The sequence below is a fragment of the Toxorhynchites rutilus genome, chromosome 3 (assembly GCF_029784135.1).
Source record: "Toxorhynchites rutilus septentrionalis strain SRP chromosome 3, ASM2978413v1, whole genome shotgun sequence".
NCBI lineage: Eukaryota > Metazoa > Arthropoda > Insecta > Diptera > Culicidae > Toxorhynchites > Toxorhynchites rutilus.
The window spans coordinates 33925425-33951538 of NC_073746.1; the positions used below are offsets into that span (position 1 = coordinate 33925425).

Here is a 26114-nt window from a genome sequence, read left to right on the forward strand (position 1 = left end):
TTCTTTTATTATTTATACTTTCTGAGTGTTTATTCAACCCAATGCGAGCTTTATTTGGACTAACAACACCTAATTATATACGTAGAGCAGAAAATAAAATTTCTAATATTTCTTCATTTTCGTATTTCGTATATTTTTCTCGCCGTATAAACTTTTCTTGGGTGAAAATGAACACAACAAAACAGACAGTTTTAACCAAACGACCCGTTCTCAAGCGGGAACACACCCTGGTTTCTATTTATGAAGTCATTTTTAACACAACTGCTACCATATATAGGTGCCTATTCTGTATTCCGACGGATTTCTATTTCGTTCGAAAGTGATATTTCGATCGTTTTCGAATTTACCATTCCCTATTCCAATCGTTTTGCTCGTTTCGAACGAAAGTGTTAGAAAATTTCGAATATGCATCGATCTGTCAAAAACCGATAAACAAAAAGAAACACCGTATTAAATAGCGGCGAGTGCGAGTTGAATTTCAGTTAATTTTTGATCCTAAGAGAAATTTGTGAGAAAATTTTCTCGTTCAATGGATTCCGTTTTGTTACCGATTTTGGCGGAGCAAGAAGAAATTGGAATGCCTTGCTACCATCGGCGAAACCACCGAAAATCAACCGACTTCATGAAACTTTCTGATGAAGCGTAAGTATCCGTCTCAAAAATCCCATGTTTGTTTCTCTTATTGATTAATTTTGCCCTTATTCAGATTCATCAAAAGTTTTCGTCTAAGTAAGGAAGCTTTTCGGTACGTTTTAGAGGAAATTGAGAACTGCCTTACCACAAGGAAAGGTGGTCTATCCACGGAGGTGAAACTCGCAGCATGTTTGCGATTCTTTGCTGAAGGAAATTATCAACATGGAGCAGGGCAAGATTATCACATTGCCATAGCACAGCCCACATTTTCCAAGGTGCTGACTGAAATGCTTAACATTCTGGAGCGGACACTGTGTAAGAAATGGATTTCCCTAAATATGACGGAAGACGAACAGCGGCGTGCTAAACTACACTTCTATCAGAAAACATCAATTCCGGGTGTTATTATGTGTTTGGATGGAACCCACGTAAAAATTATTCCACCTAAGCTGAATCGAAATTTGTTTTTTAATCGGAAGGGATTTTATAGTCTCAACGTTCTGATTGTAAGTATTATTAGTATTTGAATTAACAAATCAATGAACAAATACTCTTTTTTATCAACATAGGTTTGTGACGATCAGCAAAGGATTCGTTTCGTTGATCCTACCTTCCAGGGATCTAATCATGACTCTCATATATGGCGTGTAAGCCCTGCAAGAACTCACTTTGAGCAGCTTCACCAAAATGGTGAAGTTAATACTAAGATTCTAGGTAATGTTCAACTACAATATTTTAGTATACTTGTATGTACTGTGTGATAAAATATTTTCAGGTGATGCTGGTTATCCATCGGAACCTTGGTTAGTAACGCCATTCAGAGCAGCGGAGGAAGGGAGTTTGGAGAGCGATTTTAATCGCAGGCATGCCTTGGGTCGTGCTATCGTCGAGCGGACAATCGGTTTACTAAAAAATCGGTTTAGATGCATCCTTGGCGCGAGACAACTTCACTACAATCCTACTAAATGCGCTCAAATTATAAATGTATGCTGTGCACTTCACAATATATGCTTAGAATTTGGTCGTTCTCAGTAGTTATAATATGTTATGCAGCTGTTTACATAATAAACTTTTGTTTAAATTAATATTTATGACTGTTAAATTTCATCTAACTTGTTTGCAAATGCTCAAATAAATAACAACCACCGGAAAAGGAAGTGTCTTCCTTACTTAACTATGGTTTCGGCAGAATTATTTACTCTTATTCCTGCCAACACTTTGAGAACATGTCATTATCGATTTCTCGTAAGCAGGCCAAGTATTCAAATAACCATTATTAATACTTTTTGCGTTGTTTTAACCCCTTGCTGTACGATTTAATTTCCAACAGCACGGCCCAAAACGAGCACTTCGAGTCGTTCCGCTACTCTGCTGAGTGTGGGTATCTAACATGGGTGCCCTATGATGAGCAAATACATGTTGTGTTTAAAATAAAAACGAAGGAGTTATTACTACGTACTAACTCGTTCGTTTTTATTTTAATTATAATATTCAAATTATATTTTATATTTTTAGCTCATTCAATTTTTTTTTTAAATAACGGAAATTTGATAATCTTCAGTTGTCGGTATCCTCATCATATGCCTGAAGCTATGTAATTATTTCACATCGAGAAACAACGAGTGAAGTTCAATGTTGTACGTGAAGGGGTTAAGGAAGTTCCATAAACTATAGGCGAAATTCGTGAATTTTAAAAAAGTTTATATAATTTTGATGCTATTCCAAACAAACTTCAAAGAAAAAAATAAGTAAGATTTTTCTTCCATGGAAAGATATAAAAATACGATTAGAACTTTTTTCATTTTTTTATACTTGAGTTACAATATAAAGATAAAAAATCAGATCACTGATATTTTGAAACATTATTCTAATGTTCTGAAATATACGCAATCTGCGTTTCAAGGATTTGTCGCTATTGATTTCTCCAGCGCGATCTTCTCCATCTCGTGGTTATGTCGTTTTTGTTCACTCAGATGTTCTTTGAGTGTGGCATCCACGGAAAGAATCGCTCGAGCTGATTGGCGCTGATAATGAACCAGATCACTCAAATTCTTATTTGTGTTTTTTAACAGGGATTTCACATTGGTGTGAAATTTGTTTTGTTGCTCGACTTGCAGCTCTAATAGCCTCGTGGTAGAAGGTCTGGATTTTTTCGGCTGAGAGGACTGGAAGTGAATGGTATTATTGATACCGTCACACTCGTCGGAAGTACCATAATATATAAAATTTTCCTGGTCTGCATCTTGAGGTTCACCCGAAGGCGAACCCAACTGTGTTCCATGAGATGAGGTACCCGGGATTCCTTCCACGGTCGCAAGTAACCCAGTTAGTAGAACTGCCTGCTCCTCCAGCTCGGACAAATTGATAATTTTATTGGGTCCTCCACCTGTCGCCCTCTGCTCCCGTTTGTTGTGAGCGAGTTTTCGCTTTAATCCGGACTTATAGTCCGCCCAAACCTACACAGAAAACCAGGGCAAAAATAAGACTATAAACATATGTTTCGGATTCGTTTTAGTATATACCTTTTTCCATCCACTTCCATCGCGAATAGGCGGTCCCAAACTATTGACTTCTGCCGCCAGATCATCCCAGAAGGGTCCGGAATTTCCTCGGGAGAAACCCTTTGCTATGTCCGGCTCTTGCTCCAGAAGCAGCACAATCCGCTCGAACTGATTTTTAGTGGTTGTTTTGTTTTTGTTTTTTTCCCTGTTGAACGTTAAAATTAATTTAAAGAAAAAAATGATTAAAAATTAGCTTACATTTTTGCAGTTCACCGCTCATCCGCTGCGGAAATTATTCACTCCTTCATAAACAAAGTGGGTTTGACGTTTGGTTTGATTCGAATGAAAGATGTTCGAAAACAAAACAGTCCGAACGAAAGGTATTCGAATTTGAAAACACCTCGAACGAAACAGGGAATGGAATTTACCAAGTCGTTCGAAATATTTCGAATCGATTGAAATACAGAATAGACACCATAATTTTGCATTTACACTTGTGCTAAATTTTTCACAATGCAATGCGGTCATTGATATGACATTTCACGAATCAACCAACATTAAAGTTTAAATTTTAAATTTTATTTTCTAGAATTAATCGTATCACTCAACTTACTTGCAATATAAAAATGCCCTCGACTTGCATGTATTTGCAATGCCGATTTCCCCCAGGCAGCTTGGTTTTGATGCCTCTGTTAGGGAACACATTTGGGAAGGAACAAAAGTTCCCCCTACTTTCCTGTATATGCAATGCTGATTTCCCCCAGGCAGCTTGGTTTTGATGTCTCTGTTAGGGAATACTTTGCGGTATGAACAAAAGCTTCCTCTAATTTCATGTATTTGCAGTGCAGATTTCCCCCAGTCAGCTTGTTTTGATGTCTCTGTGAGGGTCCCGCCCCATGTGTCGTCAATTTCGACCAATCAGAAGTGGGTATTTCTGCTAGGATAGGGGTTAAAATTTTTCAATTGTTCGATAGTTAGTTTCATGACATATATTATTTTCTTCAATACACAAAATTGTCATGACGTGCCGAAATCGATTGACGCAAAAATTTCATCAATCCATCGTGAAATGACTGAGCAATAGGCGTTTGAAATTGGACTATTTTCACGATGTGCTCGATTGACGATTTTCAATTTGTACCCCAATATGTTCCCGAAAGACGTAATCCTACGTCAAAAAAAGAAAGCATCGAGGAAAAATGTTTATCGCCAATTTTTATTGCCGAACGGAATGGTGGCTCCCCTAATAGAGGCATATCTGGAGATCGACAGTTGAAATTTATCATCCACCACTCATGGAGCGACATGTGATTCAACGACAGGAATGAATTTACGACCGGGATAATTGATTGCTGATTCTGTTGAATTGAAACAGCTTCTTCGTTCTCTCATCTCTCTCAATTACTATTAATTAATTCAGGCAAAGCTAGGAAGCAAGCTATGAACAAAAATCGATGAAAATTCAACTAGTTAGTAAGTTTTTAACTAAATAAACCTTCTGTGTATAATGAAAAAAGTTTTTTTCTGTATTTGAAGGGACAAAAATCAAATTTATTTTTAATCCCTTTTAACACGTTCGTCTCCCAAAGCGACATTTCTGAGTTTCTTGTCGAGCCCAACTTGCGGATAAATTATTTGTAGATAACTTTTGCATGATCTAGCAATATTTTACACAATTTCAAGATGAATTGACAACAATAACACATGCCAAAGTCATATTATATGGGTTTCGCAAAAAGCTGCAGTGTAAACCATCAGTACTATAAATTAGTAAAAAATGTAGTATAAACGTTATAATGATAAGGTTATAATTTTATTATTTTTCTACATATCCTATAGTAGCACTTAGGTGCCTATTCTATCAAATTCCATTTAAAATCCTTTTCAATTTGAACGAGGAAAGTGTCACCCATATCTGGGTGACAGGGCGACGAAAGTATTAGTCTAGTGGCAACTATATTTGCCACTCACAAAAAACATTAAATTGTAAAAATTGTTTCAAATTGTTTGTTGTGATACTACGTTCACTATAACTGTGACTCTGTCGGCCGGATTTTGTAGTTCAATCGAATGCACATATATGTGATTGTGATTGTGTGTAGTAATTGCATTTGAATTGAGTTTTTTCATTGCTCAAAATCTGTATTTTTTTTTCTCTTTTGATATATCAAATGGAAGCCCTGAAAAAACCCGTTTCCTGTATGCACTTATATCCTTTAAACAAGTTAGTTGAGATAACGTGGTGAAATCCGGAACCACTTTCTGTTCGAAAATGTACACCATTAAAATGTTAAAGCCATTACTACCCTTTTCTTCGGTTTATTGAATTATACAGAAGAAGACAAGGATTTTTTGTATCATTTTTGAACACAAGTCTAAATAGTTATGATCTACATAAATGTAAGCCTAAGTCAAATAAATTTATGACTACAGAAATATATTATAGGAACATTGTTTGTAATGACTTTACAGCCCGGTGAGGTACATTGAGTATTCTATGGCCATGAGTGCCCTCTTGGGACGTTCGTGTAGCTGCTGCAGTGAATTGATCTTCTGCTTATGTATAGGAAAGGGGAAGGATAATTGGCTTGTGCTTTCGAGGAAGTGAGGCGGGTTTCTTAGGAAGACATATATAGGGAGCATAATAGTAAGGTCGCGACAACTCAAGCTATCACAATCTGATATGCGTGAGTATACCCTTTCGAACCTCTTAATCAGCAGCCAGTGAAATTATTTAATGGCATTTTTTGCATTACCAAACAATATGCTCGATATCATGATGTCCTGGACCAACATTACATAAATTGTTAGTAGCAAGACCTACACGGTAAAAATGTGAATTGAACACGAATTGACTGAGCAACATACAATACAATAACTTATAAATGCCTATTATCGGTAAATGGAGAATAATTAATTATATGCATCAACTCACAGTGTGGGCTAACGCCCGAATTTAGGCAAAAAGTTCCTCGTTGCACGAGGGAGGAAAGCGAGAGGTTAGTGCAATCGAACGAAAACATACCCATATTTGACCATTAAAACAAATTGTTAACTTTTTTTACTATATTCAATGTTCATGTTTTAAGCAAAAAAAAAAATGCTGGATGAATTTCCTGTCTAATGGTATATAACACAACATACGTCGCAATAACGATTTTGAGTAATAAAGGGTGTGTCACATCAAATTGCATCACGGAAAAAACGCTGTAGAAATTTAATTTTTAGGAATTATATCTTCAGCTTTCGCTTATAATCAGATAAGAGTGTATAGATCACGTTGGCCATGCTGCACTGTCAATTTTTCGTAAATTTGGAAAAATGTCGTCGAACGAAAAAGAGCGTCGTGAATTAATCCTGTGCACTCATTTCGAGAATCCGGAGTTGTCACATCGGGACATCGGTAAGATGCTGGGAATCGTCCAATCCACGGTCAGCAGAGTACTAAAACGATACTTCGAGAACCTAACCATCGACCGGAAGGTTAAGAACGGCAAAAATGGATGCTCCGTCAGTGAAAAAGATCACAAGCGCGTAGTTAAGCAGTTTAGACGTGATCCGAGAAGTTCGGTCCGGGATGTCGCCAATAGGCTGAATTTGTCAAGTTCATTCGTCCAGCGGACCAAGCAGCGGGAGGGCCTGCGTACATACAAGGTTCAGAAGGCTCCTAACCGCGACGAAAGGCAAAACATGGTGGGGAAGACGCGAGCCCGGAAGCTGTACACCGAAATGCTGACGAAGCCGCATTGCCTGGTATAGGACGACGAAACCTACGTCAAAGCGGACTTTCGTCAGCTGCCGGGCCTGTTGTTCTTATCCGCAGAGGACAAATTCAGCGTTCCGGAGGAGATTCGCAAGCAGAAACTATCCAAGTTTGCCAAAAAGTACATGGTGTGGCAAGCGATCTGCTCTTGCGGAAAGCGGAGCGCCCCCTTCGTGATGACCGGCACGGTAAACGGGCAGGTTTACCTTAAGGAGTGCCTACAGAAGCGCTTACTACCACTATTGAAGCAGCACGAGGGCCCGACCATCTTCTGGCCGGATCTCGCTTCGTGCCACTATTCAAAGGACGTGTTGGAGTGGTACGAAGCCAACGGGGTCACCTTCGTGCCAAAGGAAATGAACCCGCCCGACGCGCCGGAGCTTCGCCCAATAGAGAAATATTGGGCGATTATGAAGCAGGCCCTCCGGAAGAACCCAAAAGTTGTCAAATCGGAGGCGGACTTCAAGAGAAAATGGATTTCTGTTAAAAAAAAACTACAACCTGACGTTGTACAGAACCTTATGGACGGGGTAAAGAGGAAGGTGCGAGCATACGGGCTTGGGCTCGAAGTATGAATAAAAAGAAAATGCCAAAAGTTGTTTAATAGTTTTTATTTTACTGTCTAAAATTTTCAAAAGGATCGGTCTACTGGGCGAATTTCTACAGCGTTTTTTCCGTGATGCAATTTGATGTGACACACCCTTTATGCTTTTGAAAACTCTTAATAAATCGTTACATTTTTCGTAGAGTGACCCCCCTATATAGAAATCAAAGACATAGTTTTATGTCAAAAAGCGAATTTTGTTGCAAATATAAATTGCACTACATGGAAACCCCAGTTATCGTGTGATTGCTGCTGTGGATATAACTTACTTGTGAGACTTGGAGAATGATATGTAATTCCGGAAGCGAAATGCTTCGACTATTCGAGTACCTATTGATTATTAGACTAGTATATACGTGTATTTGACGAATTTCATGCCAACTAGTATTAGGAGTTGACAACAACATCTCAGATTGTAGTGAAACTTTGTGGCTGTAAAAACATAGTTCATTTAAGCAACTTTACATACTTAAAATCTCAAAATATAGACTTCTTTCCAAAATAAGCCAAAGCTTCTCTCTCCTAAATTTTTACAAAAAAATTCTAACCCAAAAACTATAAGTCACAAAATGAATTGTAGAAAAGTGTTCAAATTTTCATAAAAAAATAAGAAAAAAGACGGGTGGGTAATGTCAGGGACATAACCAGAGTGACGTAGGACTATACAAAGGGGACAGCTTTTGTTAAATATATATTTTAAATATATTGTTTTATTTTCTTTTCCTACGTGAATACCTATCTACCTGAAAAATGGATTAGTTTACTGTTTACTCTTTATGAATATGTTGATGGTTCTGAAAAGAACCTTTGGTGTTGTGTTTTTGTTATTACTCGATATTCCCATCTTGTTCGGTTAAACCTTCCTGTTTAGCTATTGCGTTTGCCACTCGCCACAGCTTTCACAGTTGGAAAATTTTTTCCCATCCAGCTTGTGACATGTTGTACAGTAAATTACATTCAATGCGACGTGCCGAAGCGCCACTCAGTGTCGCATTGGAGGCGATTTTAACCTGTAATTGAACATTTGCGATGACAGTGGTACAGTGTCGACTTTCAATGTGGGGTCATAATTTGGATCTCTATGTTTACAAAAATGTCCAACTAAATAAGTCGCATTACATGTCCGTCCCATTAGCATTAACTATCAATAAGCTCAGAACAACTGCCAAATTCACATACTCATCAGATCCTGGCAAACAAATTATGAAAAAATCAATTTGTGTTTTATTATTATTTTGGATAATGTTTTAGAAAGCATTGAACTGTATTTCCTAAACTCTTTTTTGGAAGGTTTAATGGCCCTGAAAAGCGCCTTGTTTTATGGAATGGTTCCAATTTAGAAAACTTAGTACTCGTGGTTTTGAAAAAAAAACCATTTCGAACGCCCTCGATGCCGCCTTGTTCTGGATTTGCCACCAAAGCAGATTGTATAAAGAACAAACTATTTTCTTCTGCTACCAGCTGCCGTTTTGCGATTGCGTTTGCCACTCACCACTCGCTGCAACTGCCTGTTGTCTTGATGTTCACCGAACCGAATGTGTTCTGTTCCGAATGCGGGTTTTCTTATCGTCGCGAGCAGCTTTGCCAGCTAACTCGATCACTTCGGCGGCCGAAACAATATAACGCCGGCTAGGTGGACTGGTGCACTGGTACTAACGCGCTCGGCCTAGCTACCCTTGCGGGGAACTCCAGATCAACACGGTACGAGCGGGATTTGGCCTTACCCCTCCCCTTTTCCTCCTTTACCATGTCCAGACATGGCTGCTTGGGTTGGTTTGTTGATGTGTTGTGATGCGAACAGATGTGGTGTACGGTTTGAATGAGAATGATCGTTACGGCAGCGGAGCGAGGATTTTTAAGCTGACTGGCTGGCTCGAGAATTATGCAAGTGTGAGACTGCGACCAATGTTTCGTTCATTGTTTTCTTTTTCCTTTCCAATCGTGCTTCATTCTATTTCGCTGTTGCTCTGGTTGCCCGTTTTGGTCGGTACGATTTGAGGAGCACAAAATGGACCAATCAAAATTGGGCACATAGTGCATTTTGACAATGCTTGATATTTCACAATTATTCAATTATTTATCTCAAGAAAAATGAAATGTTATTCGTTATGATAGATGCGTAGATATATTTCCTATCAATTGGTGCAAAAACCTTTGCGATCTATTGAGAAATACTCGAGTTATAAGCATTCCAAATCTTGCATTTTTTCCTACTTGTTCAGTGCCTAGATTTCCACCCCCTATATCTTCCGGTTAGACGTAGTCCTACGTCAAAAATTAAAATAGTGAGCTCTCACCGAGTCCTACAACTTATAATAAAGACTGGCCACTAGAGTGCCAATGGATGTATGGGAAAAAAGTGACCCTCGAATTTTCAAAGCGAACTTGATTAAAAATGTTGGTTCCCACGAAAAACTACCCTATGCAAAATATCAGCTCAATCGGACTTCATTTACTAGTGTCGCACAGCGGTCAAAGTTTGAGTTTTTTGAAAACCGCAAAATCGCTCAAGATGGGAGGGGGGGTTAGTAAAGGAAACCGGGGTTTTAGAAAAAAAAAATTCGATGCCAAATGTCTTCGAAATACATGAAACGTCGAGATTTACTGTTATCTCGAAAAAAAAATTTTTTGTCAGAAATTGATTTTTCGGCACTTGGTCGTTTTAGTCTGAAAAGTCGATTTTTGACGAAATTTTTTTTTCGAGAAAACAGTAAATCTCGACGTTTAATGCAATTCTAAGACATTTGGAATCAAATATTTTTTCTTGAAAACCCCGATTTCCTTTACCCTTGAGTGATTTTTCGATTTTTAGAAAACTGAGATCTGCGACAATAATAAATGAAGTCCGAATAAGTTAATATTTTTCAAAGGGCATTTTATCATGCAAATCAACATTTCGCAGGGAGTCCCGTATGAAAAATCGCTATGACGATTTTCATTGGCACCCTAAACCATACGTTTACCTCGTATTCCGAAAAAACGACGAAGTCCCTGAGTGTCGATTTTTAACAAAAAATTTTTTTTGAGATGACATTAGATCTCGACATTTCATGCAATTTGAAGACATTTGGCATCGATTTTTTTTTCGAAAACCCCCCGAAAACCCCCTTGGGTGAAAATGTTAAAAATGGCTCGATGAATAGTTTGTGGGAAAAGAGAAAACTGTCCATAACATATCGATTTGTTCATCATGCCAAATGTTCAAATTTATTGGTGTTGCTTCTCTCGTTATTACTATCCCTAAATCAAGCACACCCAACTTCATCCGGCTCGTTCCCGGTGGACAGAATTAATGGTGTCATCACGTCGAGGTACTTATCTGGTTGTAGGAAAAGTATGCCGAAATATCTATTCTCTCGGAATGAGAGAAAAACAATTTAGGCTGCCATGAAAACCAGTTTCGAGATGACTATCATAAATAGGCCCAAGGATCTGCCATCCTTCACACGAGAGGGTGGGACCGAGCAATCCAATTAAGCTGTTTGAGAGATTAATTTCGGACAAACTATTTCTCGTTCGTGAGCCATGGCAATGGAGTTTGGGTGCTGGAAGCACGGATGTCACTTGAGAAGCTCTGATGATGTGATGCTTCTAAAACTGATTGTCAGATTTAACAAGGGTTTAAACAGAGGCTCAACCGGATGATACTCGATAATACATTACTACTCGACACAGTATTTTTTTAAATCTTCACCCTACCAGTTTCCATTGTCTCACTAATACCGGAATGAAGTGAGTACCATTATGATTTTTTTTTCTGCTGCAAAAGGCACATCAAAACGTTCGATAAACTGGAAAACAGTAACAGGGGGTAAACGAGTCAGCATTGAATTCACTGTTAAAATATTTCTGCTAAAAATAGCATCCACCCTACCTTGAACATTTTTGCATTGTGGCTTGAATGAAATTCCAATTCCAATTGGTTTCGGTTGGCAGATATTTTTACGTTCCGTGTTCATTGCCCGTTGCACTGAAAAATATCTATCTTATATATAAAAATCTCGTGTCACGATGTTCGTGGTCGAACTCCTCCGAAACGGCTCGAATGATTTTCAAGAAATTATGCACAAAAAACTTGGTAGGCATGAGAATAGGACGTAAATTATACATGATACCGCTAGGGTACCAATTACCATATGTTTACCCCCCCATCTCCTATTTTTAATCGCGATATTAGTATTTTGGTATAAAAAATATTCAAAAAATCGACCCGTAGTAGAACGAATCTATTTACGTTGTTAAATGACAGATGGCGCTAAGTTCGCTTCATTGAACACAATCATCCTCACATGCGTCAATAACCTTAATTCGGCTAAAGCCTTGCGTATTGCCACCGAGCTGGAAGATTTTCTCAATAAACATAATTAATTATTGAAATTCTTCATATCATACATGCTCGGTTTGCAATGTGACGATCATGTTATTTTCATCAATACTAATATAACACCGACTGGAGAACACATGTTTACATTCAATGCGTATGTCGTTGAATACATTGCTGAAGTCATGGTAGGCGACTGCACAGCGACGCGAGAAATTGTGATTCGAAGAAGAACAACAATCTGGAGTTCATCGTTGATACACACCGTTCAAACGACACTCTCCCTCTTCTTCTTCAATGGTACTAATGTTTCGAATGGTCCTAACGTTCAGCATCTCAACGTAGAATGAATTGCGAACGATATAGAGGTAGAGAGCGAACGACTGCGATTCTAAAGAATCAGAACCTGTGTGGGGAGAAATACACTCACTTCCCAGGCTCTATCATGAACAACACCGACGCAGCCTTTGGTATTGCCATGTCTAAACACATGCATTGTCATGATATTACAAAATATGTGTTCAAACAAAAAAATGAATGAAATGTAGAATGAGATTCATTACAACGTTATATGTATTTGTTTCCACACCTTGCTGAATATAGTTGGCTGTATGGCAAAATTACAAAAAAATAGGATTACGCCCTGAGGAAATCGATAGTGTAATTAAGTGATAATGTAATTAAATTCCAGTCATTGAGCTTCGTGTTCCATTTCTGTGTAGCGTAAATTGTTATGAATTTTCGAGCGAAATAAACACGCTTCTAAAACAAAAAAAAAAAATGAAATATGGCTCTATTGTGTGTTCTGTGTACCAGAATAATACATTCTCTGCAGGTATCTTGAACGAGAATAGTCTCTGATAATTATTTTATATTCTGAATGATATTTTGGTTGAAATGCAAGAAGATCAATGGATAAATAGTTGAGTTAGGGTCAGGACTATGTCTACTAAGTATTGAAACAACATCGAATAAAAATTTTCATTCAAATTTCAACAACTTAAAATTGCTTCCAGGTCAGGTCAGGTGATTGTTCGATATTGTTACCCCAAACATGGTTCATGATCGTGCGGTAATCTAAAACTTTTATAGCCTTGCATGGCAGATGGAAAATGTATAATTCTTGAAGATTTCACCAACGACACGACCGCAACCTAAGGTGGATGTCCAATATATCAACGACTAAAAACTGATAAAGACAGACAATCATTCATGAAAATTAATAACGCAGACATTGACATGGAAAATCGTATTCTCCTCAGCTGAGCAAAACATTCAATGCTTATATTAATGTTGAACTCTGTAATTCGATGAAGAGCAACAAATACATTTGCAACAACGAAATTTATATTGATATTCTTCATTTAATTTGTCTACTTTACGACAACAATATATTAGGCTGTCAAAAAAGTCCTGCGGTATTTCCGCGAGGTGTCGTTGTAAGCGCGTAGTTCTTGTTGTATTCATTGTATCGAGTCATACTATAGCTTGTTGGAAAGGTATTGCGGTGCGCGCTATAATAGAGTCATTGACAGTGTATTGTTTGGTTAAGTCGTTCGTGAGTTATAGTGTCGCAAATATGGAGCAAAATAAAGAGAAAATCCGACATATTTTACAGTACTAGTATGACAAAGGCAAAAATGCATCTCAAGCTGCCAATAAAATTTGTGCAGTTTATGGACCCGATACATTTCCATTTCCACCGCACAACGATGGTTTCAACGTTTTCGTTCTGGTGTAGAGGTCGTCGAAGATGCGCCACGCTCCGGAAGGCCTGTCGTCGAAAATTGCGACAAAATCGCTGAATTAGCCGAGAAAGACCGGCATAGTAGCAGCCGTAGCACCGGACAAGAGCTGGGGATAAGTCATCAAATCGTTATTAACCATTTGAAGAAGCTTGGATTCACAAAGAAGCTCGATGTATGGGTGCGACACACGTTGACGCAAAAAACATCTTTGACCATATCGACGCATGTGAATCGCTGCTGAATCGCAACAAAATGGACCCGTTTCTGAAGCGGATGGTGACTGGCGATGAAAAGTGGGTCACTTACGACAACGTGAAGTGCAAACGGTCGTGGTCGAAGCCCGCTGAAGCGGCTTAGACGGTGGCCAAGCCCTCATTAACGGCCAGGAAGGTTCTGCTGTGTGTTTGGTGGGATTGTCAAGGAATAATCTATTATGAGCTGCTTCCCTATGGCCAAATGCTCAATTCGGACCTGTACTGCCAACAACTGGACTGCTTGAAGGTAGCACTCATGAAGAAGAGGCCATCTTTGATAAACAGAGGCCGCATTGTCTTCCATCAGGACAACGCCAGTAGTCATATGCAATCTTTAGATTCCAGAACTTTTATCATCAGGTAATTATCTAGAAGGCCGTTATACATTCTTATATTCGATAAAAGACCCGAAAAACACGCAACAACTGCATGACATGTAAAAAATATGTTTGTTTCGAGCGTGCTATGTTCTGCTATGTTCTGATTCTTACTCTAATGAAACCACAATCGATTAATACGTTTTATGTTATTTATAGGCTGAATTAGATGACTATTAAAACTTAATAAAGACGAAGAAAACATATTTTTTTGAGTTTTTTTCATTCAAACATACCTTCTTCTTCAAATAAATAGCAATAAAGCCTGAAAAATACACAATGCCACACACTTCTTTGGTGGCGCGCCAGGAGCTCCGGGAGCTCGGATGGGAGGTTCTTTTGCATCCGCCGTATAGTCCGGACCTTGCACCAAGTGACTACCACCTGTTTTTGTCCATGGCGAACGAGCTAGGTAGTCAGAAGTTAGCCACAAAAGAGGACTGTGAAAATTAGCTATCCGAGTTTTTTGCCAATAAGGAAGCGAGCTTCTATAACAGGGGTATTATGAAGTTGGCTTCTCGTTGGGAACAAGTCATCGAATAAAACGGCGCATATTTGACTTAAAACAGATGATTGTAACTAATTTTATGAATAAATGAAAATTCAAAAAAAATACCGCAGGACTTTTTTGACAGCCTAATATATACACTTCAGATTCCTTAATGAAAGACATCGGGAATGGAATACAAAGAATGGTTTGTGTTTTTTTAATCGTCATCGACTTGGCGCTCTATTCCTCGGTATGTTAAACACAAGAGTAACGAACGTTTCACGTATATGTAGATCGTTAAAACGTTTAAACACACTTACAATACATTAGTTATTTTTAATTTAACAACCAACATATTCACTAGAAATAATTTTCATGGCAAAACGTTTGCCGGGTCAGCTAGTATATACTATATAAAGTAAGATATCCTTTGTCCCTAGAAATTTGTAGGCAGCTATTTTCATAAAAGAAAGAGGTTTACTTCTTTTCCCTCTCCTCGAATATTATTACGAATGAAAAAGTTAGAAATTAAAATATGGCTTTATATTGCTTCTTCCATTAGATTGTTTTTGATTGATTTTGTTATCGTTGCTATGACAGAAACAATTTAACATATTTAGATACTGAATGTTAATTATAGTTGCACTGAAACAAATTCAATAAACTGGTCAACGCAAAAATTCCCTTACGAAACGCAAATTATCGATTTCCCTTACGAAAGCCCTTCCAGGAAGCTACTAGCAAAGGGAAGCCCAGTTCAATCTGTTCCATCTGAACCTAATCTTGGCATCTATTTTTGACATTCATCCGGCAGAAGAATGTGAACAGAGCAACAGTCCCCTTCCGACTCACTGAACCACATAACGAGGTTATGATTCCACTGGAAGTGATCCCCTGCGCCCCACCTTGCCTCGATTCGGGCCCATGAATGCCGCAGAGAGAGTAATCCAGAAAAACCAATATGTCAACCCGGCTCATGATCGGTTCACGTGACCACGTCAAGTGGAAGGGAAAAATAATCAAAAAATTGAGCCGTCGAAGGGTAGGAAATGTTCATTAGGTGGATCTTTGGGGAGAGCTGGGAACCGAGTGGAAAACACATAAACCACCGAACCAATTTTTGACGCTTCAGAAAGCACATAAATCATGCATGATGTTTAAGGTTGACCTTTCGTTGATTATATAGTATACGTACACATTCCTTCTGGTACGGCTTTGAAGAATTAAATGAATTAAATTGATGCCATTTTTTGACAAATAGTTGTGAAGCCAAAAATTATCATCAATGAAATTAGAGATACATATAATTAAAATTGTTTATGAATTTATTTAATGATTCAAAAATATTTGTTAGTGGCGAAACAGAATATCTTTAAATTATTAAAATATCGCATTTCAACCATGACATAGCTAAAAGTTCGACATATTATGCATATTTTCGATTATGAATGAATGATTATGAATATTGAATCCAAACTAATATTGATTATAAATTTCAAATATGAATAATGAAGACACTCGCTAAAGTGTTTGTTTATTCTGGAGAACAAATCCACAGACACAATATACTCAACGGACATGCTTCTTGATCATGCAAATAACTTCATAGAGTTTCGAAGAGATTGTGTTAAGTAAAATAAACAACTTTCGTTTTATTGAAGAGTCTATATTCACACATTGGAAAATTGCATTTATCTTCTGGTCGTACCTTCAATGTAAAAGCGAGTAATAAAATAAACATACTCAATTTAGATGCAATAAGGGCTTGCTGCATCGTTCGAAAGAGCACGTAATCATTATCCAATTATCTCCTACCTCGCCACTGGTCGTCTACATCATGGGAGGAGATCACCTGCGCACCGGTGTTAGCGCTCCCATCTGATATCATTTTGTGGAGGAGAGCAATAAAACCGATATGACACATTTCTGTTAGTCCACGTGATTCGCCCTTCGCATTCCTGGAAGTGACAGGCTGGCGGATCTTGATGGTTCAACGGCTCCGTGTGGAGCTTTCGATGCCCGCATATGAAGCATGCAAATTTTGATGGCTTTCCCTCGATCATCGGTTACCAGGAGGCAGCCGGGGGGTGTAGGGTATGTTGATAAACAGACGTCGCACATCGCACATGAAGTAATTTTCCTCTCACGCATTATGCCACATCACGCCATTTTTAGTGTGCCGGGGAAGGTGAGTTTATGAATGTTGTTATACGAGCAGCGATTATGTGAATCGTTGATGTTTTATACTGGCCAAACTGGCACATAAAATGGCAACGAGTGGACGCGACTTCTGTCCAGACCGTCGGTGTGGGAGTGTAGGTACTAGTCTCGACAGAGTATATTGACCTCATTTCGGCAGTGACTTTTTTGAATCACCAGAATTGAGGAAAGAATTCCCGGAATTGGTGAATCACCAACTATTATAATTCCACATATTCATACTTGTACACCTAATACCTTATGAACATAGCATCTAATCAAATCTTCAGATAATATTAGAGAATCTATTTGTTGTCTCCCGTTTTCGAGTTATTAGCATGAACAGTGTTAATCATTGATATCGCTCAAGAAGGTTGGTGATCGTATAGATTTGTTAAGAAGGCGAAATTCATTAAGAAACGTTAGTGAAAGTTAATTTAAAGGAGAATTGTTGTAAATAAAAAAAAATGTATTGAATAATATTTATTTCAATTTCTAAAATCTATATATTATTTAATTAGACAAACAAATATCATGGAGGTTACAACAAGCCTAATGATATTTTAAGATAAGGTATAACGAGCGATGGCATAAAAATTAGGTTTTCTTAATGCAAAACACACCGAAATCAATTCTCACGGTGTTATGTTTTTTAAATATTTCTGTCAGTCACTAACCAATAAATTATTGTTTGTCTCAACATTTTTGATTTGACATGAATTATAAATAATGTTCAGAAGTTGCTCTGGTTGACGGAATTATCTGTGTAATAATTGACACATGCAGGGCTGCCAACTATAATTTTGAAAAATAAGGAAGAATGACAATAAAAATCAGGATAAATCAGGATAGCTCATAATAGGTTGTCCGAAAAGTTAATGTCGACTTTTGGAAAAACCAATTCATAATTTTCGATCAAAGCATTATAATTTAATTTGATATCCATAGTTCTGTTTCACAATTCGTCCAGAACATGTTTCATTCCTCGTCGAAAACTGCTTCGAGCCGTACATGTGAGAAACAAGTTGCTTGGTAGTAGCTCATAATACAGAATTCAATCGAAATCCCACCCGAAACAGAGTATATCTTTCTTCGTGCGAAGACCGGATATGTAAAAGAATTAATAAGCATGGTATAAATCCTCGCATAAGCGGAAATGCCAGTGTTTCGCCTAACCTTTTGATCGTATATATTTTTTCCGAAAAACCTACAGCATCACTATAGTCAATTGCAAAGAAATCAATATTCAAATTTTCACTGAATTCATTGTCCAAGATTTGGAATGAATCTTTATTCAACAAATGAGGAAAGCATATCAGCAGTGGAAGACTTATTGAATTTTTCCTAATTTTTATGATATTTAGTACGGTTATAGATATGTTCACCATACTCCCATAATTAAAGTTGATTCTACTTTGAATCAGACGAACAAATCACATATAAAATCTTTTTATATTGACTGTGGATATAAAAATTTTCCCTTGTGTAATTTCTCACTACGAAACGTACATTAATTACTCTGGGGATACATCTACATACAAATTATCCTCAATAAGGCATTGTTGTTCTTCTACTTTATATTGTTGTAAATTCATAAATTCGTCAGACAATATGGCTTTATGAAATTTTCTATCACTGTTTTGGATAGCCACGAAACGAAAAAGATAAAAAAAATTAATACAGCTTTGCGACTAAAGAATTTAACTTAATGTAAGATATATACAAGAGCGAACCGGAGAACTATCGTGACAGAAAACTTTGACATGCAAACCAGTATATTTATTATGAATAATGTAAAGAGTACAAAAATCAGGATCATTTCTGAAAAATCAGGAAAAATTGAGTGTTCGTCAGGATATCAGGGAACGTGCTAAAAAGTCTGGGAAATCCTGAAAAATCAGGAATGTTGGCATCTCTGGACACATGTTTTATTAATGTTTTTTGTGTAATGTAAATAATCTATTCAACTGCTAGCTCACTATTATTGCCGTGCCGCTGATGCCGCCCACTCATATGGGCTAGATGTGCTCCCACTTTCCAACTACCAGATCATCGAAATCAGCAATTTGCCAGACGCCTCTCTGATCATGAGTACACCAATCTAATAAACTGAATTAATTATATGTTCAAGCAACTATCTGTCCATCAAACGACGTAATTAGTTTCGTCTGGCAGGAATTTCATTATTTTCCTTTTTGCTGGCGCACGTCATAATCGCGATTTTCAAATCAGTTCGCCTCACGCTAACGACACTTGACGGTGTGGCGCTACGGATACGCGCGATGTCGAAGTTTGCCAACACCCATCTCTTTGTCCTTGATTTTTGTTTCTACTGGGACAATTTTCCAAATCAAGGTCGCCATATTCCCAGCCATCAGTACTCTCAAATTCGTTTGGTTTCGAAAGTGTAGGCAATTGCGATACTATCTCGCTATATGTATCCTATTGCTTCAGTTATATTCATTAGACGACCGATGTCCACGAAATTTTTTCATTCTCCTCGTGTAAGTTTTTGCTAGCTCAGAGGTAGACTTAACCTCAGGGTCGGCTCTTTACCAGGAAACAAAGCGGACTCACGATTCGATACGGCACGAAAGTAGAACCACTATGGAAGGATTCGTTGTGTAATAAGAACCGAAGGTAAGTTTAAATAAATATATATATATATATATATATATATATATATATATATATAAATATATATATATATATTTTTTTTATTTCTTTTCAGGTTAGGGTGTTAGTAACGATGCGGCCGAACAGCAGGTGAACAGGTAAGATGGCGCATTGGAGGAGAGAGAGGTGGGTTGTAGTCTTTCTGGGTTTACTCACGCAAGGTGCCCGCAGACGGGAGTCGATCTCATCGGTTCCAATACGGTCCCCGCCGTACTGTTTCCTCAAAAGCTTCCGATCGACTTACCCGAAAGCGTGTGGAGCAACGATGACTTTGGGGGCTCGCTGACCACCGGCACTCAGTTCGAGGTACCTCCACTGTCGGAATTTCACTGCGAGGAGGGTGGATGTCACTCGACGCGTACGATTCCCGGGAGCTGCGACCTTCCAGCCCCTATTTTCTCTCGCACTTTTGGTTCACTTTTCAAAGAAACTTGAACTAATTTATCTGAATCACCAAACGATTCCTTCGACGGTCCGTGAGCTAAGACCGAGTCCAGTTGTCCTCGCCTTCCTTCTCAGCTCGAAATCTCTCTTTTTTTCCTTGTTCTCTCTCTCTCTCTCTGTCTCTCTCTCTTTCCCTCTCTCTCTCTACAGGTTTCCTCCCGTTACTTCGACGTCGTTCGGGACCGGAAATCTCCCTAACGACTCTTGTGATTGTTGTTAATTATGAACAATTGTTTTTATTATTTCTTTGACAGCATGCTGTGCCTTACAGGTGGGTAGTTCATTGGGAAAAGGTAAGTATTAGTGAGGTGTTCTAAACTTATTTTTGAAATTCAGTTCTTATTATAGAATGTATGGATCTTTCTTGTTTCGGTTATTTTATTGAAACCGTAACACTCGACGTTATACGTTTTGCATCGCTTTGTAATCCTGTTGGGTCATTAAAATAGTCAACACTGTTCATATCAAAGCCATGAGATTTCACCGGTGCTTTGAGCCTATTCGGACTTTGTAAAAGGATGATGTTTAAGACAATGTTAAGTCAAAGAGGACCAAGTCGCAAAATTGAAAAATTTCGATTTATTGATTGCATTAGGTTAGACGTTTCGTGAGCTACATTTCACATTTATCAGATTTAGAGTATTGCATCGTACAGCAGGAATAACTTATCGAAATTATTTCGAATGATCAACGAAAATGCCTTATAGCACTAAACTTCAAGTTCGTTTTTCTCGAAATCATAAAAATATCACATGGTCCGGTCTGACTTAACAATGACCAGCTGTGTGTGAGAAATTTAGAAACCGTTCACTAGAAGCGCAAAATTTCCCCTCACGTATATCATAACTATCACCACATAATCATGATTTTCGAATTAACCTAATAAGCTTCTTTATCTATATACTTAACAATTTATTTTCTCTTCCTTCGTCATGAAAGTAGCAGACCGCCAGGATCAAAGAGTTCATGTGATTTAACAAGATTTAACGTACAGGGATAAAACCCCTGGGGACATAAAAAATTCAACTGAACTAAAACATAAATAAATTGTATTAATTACCATGAATTAAACTTCATTCGATTTTTTTTACGTTGAACTACTTCTTTCAGGAAGATTGCGAAATCAGAAAACATGTCACGTTTTTATGAAATAAAGTTTATGTTAATAACCATTTTCACTGTGAACGAATTCTCATGATTTGCATACCAATCGAATCGGAAATTCTCTAGGATTTGTTTGATATGCTATACATTACAATTCGCTAATCTCTAAACTGTTTAAATTCATGAAAACTGGAAGAACTTCCTTTTTTCCCATACATTTTTCCTGCCGATTTGTGTGCTAACCCTACTCGTATTTCGAATGCTTATAACTCGAACATTTCTTAATAGTTCGGAAAGATATTTGCATCAATTGATAGGAAATATTTCTACGTGTCGATCACAATTAATAAAATGTTATTTCCCATGAGATGAACAATTGAATAACTGTAAAATGTCAAGCGTTATCTAAACGCTCTAACTGCCAAGTTTTGATTGGCCCGATTTACGGATTCCCCAACACAGACTTCAAAATCGATGAACCTGTGGAAATCCGCTTTGCAAATATACATGGTGTTAGATTTGGAGCCTTGTGCATTTTAGATCGAATTATGTTGGGGCTGGAGTGCAAAACCTTACGAATAGTCCAATCCGCAACAGGTAGATCCAGCTCACATTTGATCTTGGACACCGATATTGTTGAATTCGACGCCAATTTCACAATTCTTCGTTCACCCCACGCCGACAGCTTTGATTGTTTAGCCTTTCGTTTGGTTGTTGCATACTTTCTCGGATTCTTCAAAAAGTTTCTTATCACCGAATCTGATCTACTGAGTCTACGGGCAATTTCGCGAAGAGGCACCTTTTCTCGTCGGTAGGCTTCGATCATTCCCCTTTCTCTTCCTTTTGGTATTTTCAAGCAATACGATCGAGAAAATTTATTCAAATTCAAGAGTTTGCCTGCATTTGCCCACTGCGTTTATAAAAATGGGAGCTTCGAAAACAGATATATCGTGTTTCTGACAGACGCAACGAACACACTATCACTATTCAATGTGGACTATATATAATTCACTAATACTGACACGGTGACATAGGGTACACATGCTGATTAAAGCGTAAACATTGCTATTTGCGTAAAGTGGGGGTGCGTTTATAGAATGTGGGAATAGTGTATTACAAAAATCTCGATGGATTCTAAAATAATATTCGAAGTGGTAAACAAGTGGATCACATAATGAAGTCTCATAGTTCTACGTCGAAAATATGCCGTCGTGTCCTAGATACATTTTTTTTGTCAAAAAACACGTGTTTTTGACACTCTGGGATTTTTTTTTCAGAATACGAAGAAAACGTATGGTTTAGGGTGTCAATGAAAATAGTCATCTCGATTTTTTATAGGGAACCTTGTGCGAAATGTTGTTGTATACGATGAAATACAAAATGCGAAGTATTAGCTCAATCGGACTTCATTTACTAGAGCCGTCGACGTTAACATTTTTGTTTTTTGGATTTTCTAAATTTTCCTAAATTCTTTTTTTTTAAGTCAAATGTCTTAAAACTGTGCGAAACGTCGAGAATCATAGTTATCTCAAAAATTTTTGTTTGTCAAAAAACGTCTTTGTAGGTGGAAGAACACCGAGTGCCAAGAAAAAAACATTTTTGACAAATAACACCATAAACCATAAACACCATTCACAATTTCAGCGGTCTGGCTTGCATTTTCGCCTATATTAAAGAAAAAAATGTAAAATGCCCCGTGTTTTCTATTGTTGACTTCCATTGTTAACACCCTGTAACTCACAACTGAATGAAACAAACAAAAAACAGCAAAATAATATTATTTGCAACTTTTTAGCTTGAAATTGTATAATTGATATTACGCGAGATATCGATCAACACAGCTAGCTACCAAGAAAATAATGGATTTATTTTTCCACAACCTAATAAATATAAAAACCGAAAAAATTACCATATCGATAAAAAATCGTCAGAAAAAATCTTCGTCAGGAATTTAAAAAAAAAATTCTTCGGCTGTTGACTGTGTCTCGGATATCATAGGTACATAACCATAACCATTTGTGGAATTACCCAAATAATCTACCATCATACGAGGTCCGTTGTCAGCTGATAGGACTGGAAACACTCGATTCTAGAAGAAAGGTTAGCCAGGAAATGTTTGCAGCTAAAGTGTTACTGGCGTAATTGATAGTCATGGTAATCTTGCAGAGCTTATTTTTGCACATCGAGAGTACATCGCTCAAGTTTTTTTTCATCTTGGATCCCGTTTCGCAAACTACAGCTTGCATTACTGAACGGTTCAATGTGCTTTGCACAATGTATAACGTCTAAGTGTGATTTTTGACGAAGGACTACGTCTTTCATTAAAGGTGCCAAATCAGAGAACAGGTCACGTTTTAATGAAATAAAGTTAACGTTAATAGCTATTTTTGCTGCGAACGGATTTAAACAATTTGCATACCAATCGAATCGAAAATTTTCTAAGATTTGTTTTATATGCTATACATAACAATCCCACAGTCTGTATATGGTTTAAATTGATTGAAATTGGAAGCATTCCCATTTCCCCATACATTTTTTCTGTCCATTTGTGTGCTTTCCCGAACAGAGCTGTCAATAATGGGCAACTTATTCAGGCGCTAGAGCAGAAACAACGAAGGGGGGTAGCGAAAAGAGAATATTTGCGATGTAAACTCCGCCCTTGCTTAGTAAGCCGTCGTGCACAAATCCCTCATTTTACCAGCTTGTAACTATTCTATGATCGGAGTAACAATGAAACTGTTTTCTATCAATGAAAACCGAGTTCTTAATATCTAATTATAATCTCAACTAATGTGTCAACGAACACAACCTTGCATCCCTTCATTTTCCTATCGGGAGTCCATCATTAGTAAATCTCATTTCCTCGCAAAGCTTTCCCATTCGGCAGAGGTGATGATTCTGTTTACCGTATATTTACAGCAGAACTTCAGGAATGAGGGCGTTATTAATGAACGCAATTTCATACATATAATAAAGCTTTTATCATGCTTTCCGCGCATTGCCTGTGGATATAACCGTTAACTTTTACTGCGCATCGAAATCATTTCCCCCCTTCCACAGCGTTAAAGGCGAAGGGGGCAAAGGTGAAAAATTATTCCTCGTTGCCTCCAAATTTTTCAGTTCACGATGGATGCTGGGTGGAAGTGTTTTCCCTCAGAAAACTGGTGAGCGCGAGTGAGAGTGTATTTAGGAGCCGATTATGATTATGTTATGGTATGGAGAACAATTAGAGGTTTGATTTAATAATTTTCTCTCAGTGATCAATGAACCAACATAGATTCCATCATTCTGAAATTTTTCTTAACACAATCTCACTGCTATATCGTGGGACATCGCATATATGTAACTTCTTGAAAGGTATAATACTTCTTGTTTGTCCTTATCTTATCATACAGTTTTTGAAATTTTCATATTTTTATATTGTCAATTCATTCTCGAAATTGTAAGGTCTGAAGCCTGAAGCTTGAAGACTCCTCTTTCGAAGTAACAATTTAACACGTAACAAGCAATTTATTGAGATTTGCACTGATTCAGGTTAATTCAATCCAATGTTTATTCACATTGAACCAGCACTTCAATGTTTTTTTTTCATACGCCCAGGAAGGAACGACTCGATTGGATTATTCACAGAAGATACGATACAAAGCAGAAGATTCTTTCCGTTTGATTTGCAATCAGTCTTCGAACGGGTAATATGGTTCCCAACAGACACGAATCTGAGCAAAGGAAATCAAGCACGAAATCATATCACACCGTGTAGTGAAGGCCGATAGTAGGGCGAAACATGGAGTGGAGTCCCCTGATTCGTATTTGCTTACGCGTATCGTCCACCATCGGTTGAGGCTCCCGCTAAGGATCAGCGAACAACCTAAATGGGAAGGAAAAGTGCAAACAATGGTTCTGGGCAGCTTCTAAATGAACGCGCTGGCAGTGATAGATTCGAAGGTGAGAAAGTTAGAACTTTTCTTTGACATAACTTTAGGAGCAAATTTTACGTAACTTTAGTGAAGCAGAGCGTAAGAACGAAAGTTGTTTCGGTAGATAAAAACGTAATTGAGGGTTATTCTATGTGATCCATCATTAAATTACCACGAGTTACTAACAAAATGAGGCTTTTCTCGTGACAATGAAACAAAAATAACTGAAAAGTTGTGTTTTATAGAATAAACGTCTTTAAAAAATTGTTTAGCCTTTAAACCGCTTACAACATACTTTCAAGCTTATGATCAAACAGCTACAGAGATGACACCCTCTCGGTGCCGAATCCGTCAAACAGCGATCGTGAAGCTCAATTCTTTTTACCTTCGCAGGGAAAAAAACAAATAAAGTAACGACAATCAGCGAACAGTAACTTCAATCCTTTTTGTCAAAAGTTCCGCTGAAATTGTGAAACTTTCCCGTTGATGTCGGTACGGAACGAATGGAACTAATTCGGATGCGGGCGTCAATTGTGTACAAATATCCAAGACGGCGGGTAATCGTCTTTGTGCCATTCTCCACCTACACCACAATTGCCACTTCCTTTGTGAAGTTACGCCCGCGGGGGCGTTGCTTGCGCTGTCTCGAAGAACCTTTCCCCATTGTTTCCCTTCGATAAAGTTCGTTGGAGTGGCGGAGGAGAAACCTGGCACCGAATGGGAAAAATAATAAAACTCAAAACATTGCGAAAAGTTTTCACTGCTGATGCTGTCATTCGGTTGGATTTGATGATGCACCTTTTGGAACAATTGGAAGGAAAACTTGCTCATTTTTACTTCTTGCTCCGATGGGTGGGTGTGGGTGGAGTGAGTGCGAGCACAAAGAAAGCGTCGGAAAAGTTTCTGCTGGTTTATTTTATAGAGGGTGTAGTAAGCCATTTCCCGTACAACTCCAACCCAGAAAAAAGGCGATGCCTGACCCAGTTCGCATGTCTGGATTATTCCATCTCTTGGTGGTTCATCACCTAGAGCCTGTGACCACAAAGCATCTGCGGAAGAAATAAAGAATCAAACGGAATGTCA

At 38.0% G+C, this 26114-nt stretch overlaps 2 protein-coding genes across 2 annotated transcripts; one reads left to right on the forward strand and one right to left on the reverse strand.

Moving 5' to 3' along the window:
• Nucleotides 1–285: 285 nt before the first annotated feature.
• Nucleotides 286–2793, forward strand: LOC129777724 (putative nuclease HARBI1). The gene is made up of 4 exons (XM_055784168.1): nucleotides 286–642; nucleotides 707–1139; nucleotides 1203–1347; nucleotides 1409–2793. The coding sequence occupies exons 1-4, from the start codon at nucleotides 530–532 to the stop codon at nucleotides 1666–1668; spliced, it is 951 nt and encodes a 316-aa protein (XP_055640143.1). The 5' UTR covers nucleotides 286–529; the 3' UTR covers nucleotides 1669–2793.
• Nucleotides 1606–3571, reverse strand: LOC129777725 (uncharacterized). The gene is made up of 3 exons (XM_055784169.1): nucleotides 3393–3571; nucleotides 3156–3339; nucleotides 1606–3089 (listed from the first exon to the last, which is right to left on the reverse strand). Coding segments are annotated over exons 1-3 (744 nt in total). The 5' UTR covers nucleotides 3395–3571; the 3' UTR covers nucleotides 1606–2531.
• Nucleotides 3572–26114: the final 22543 nt, after the last annotated feature.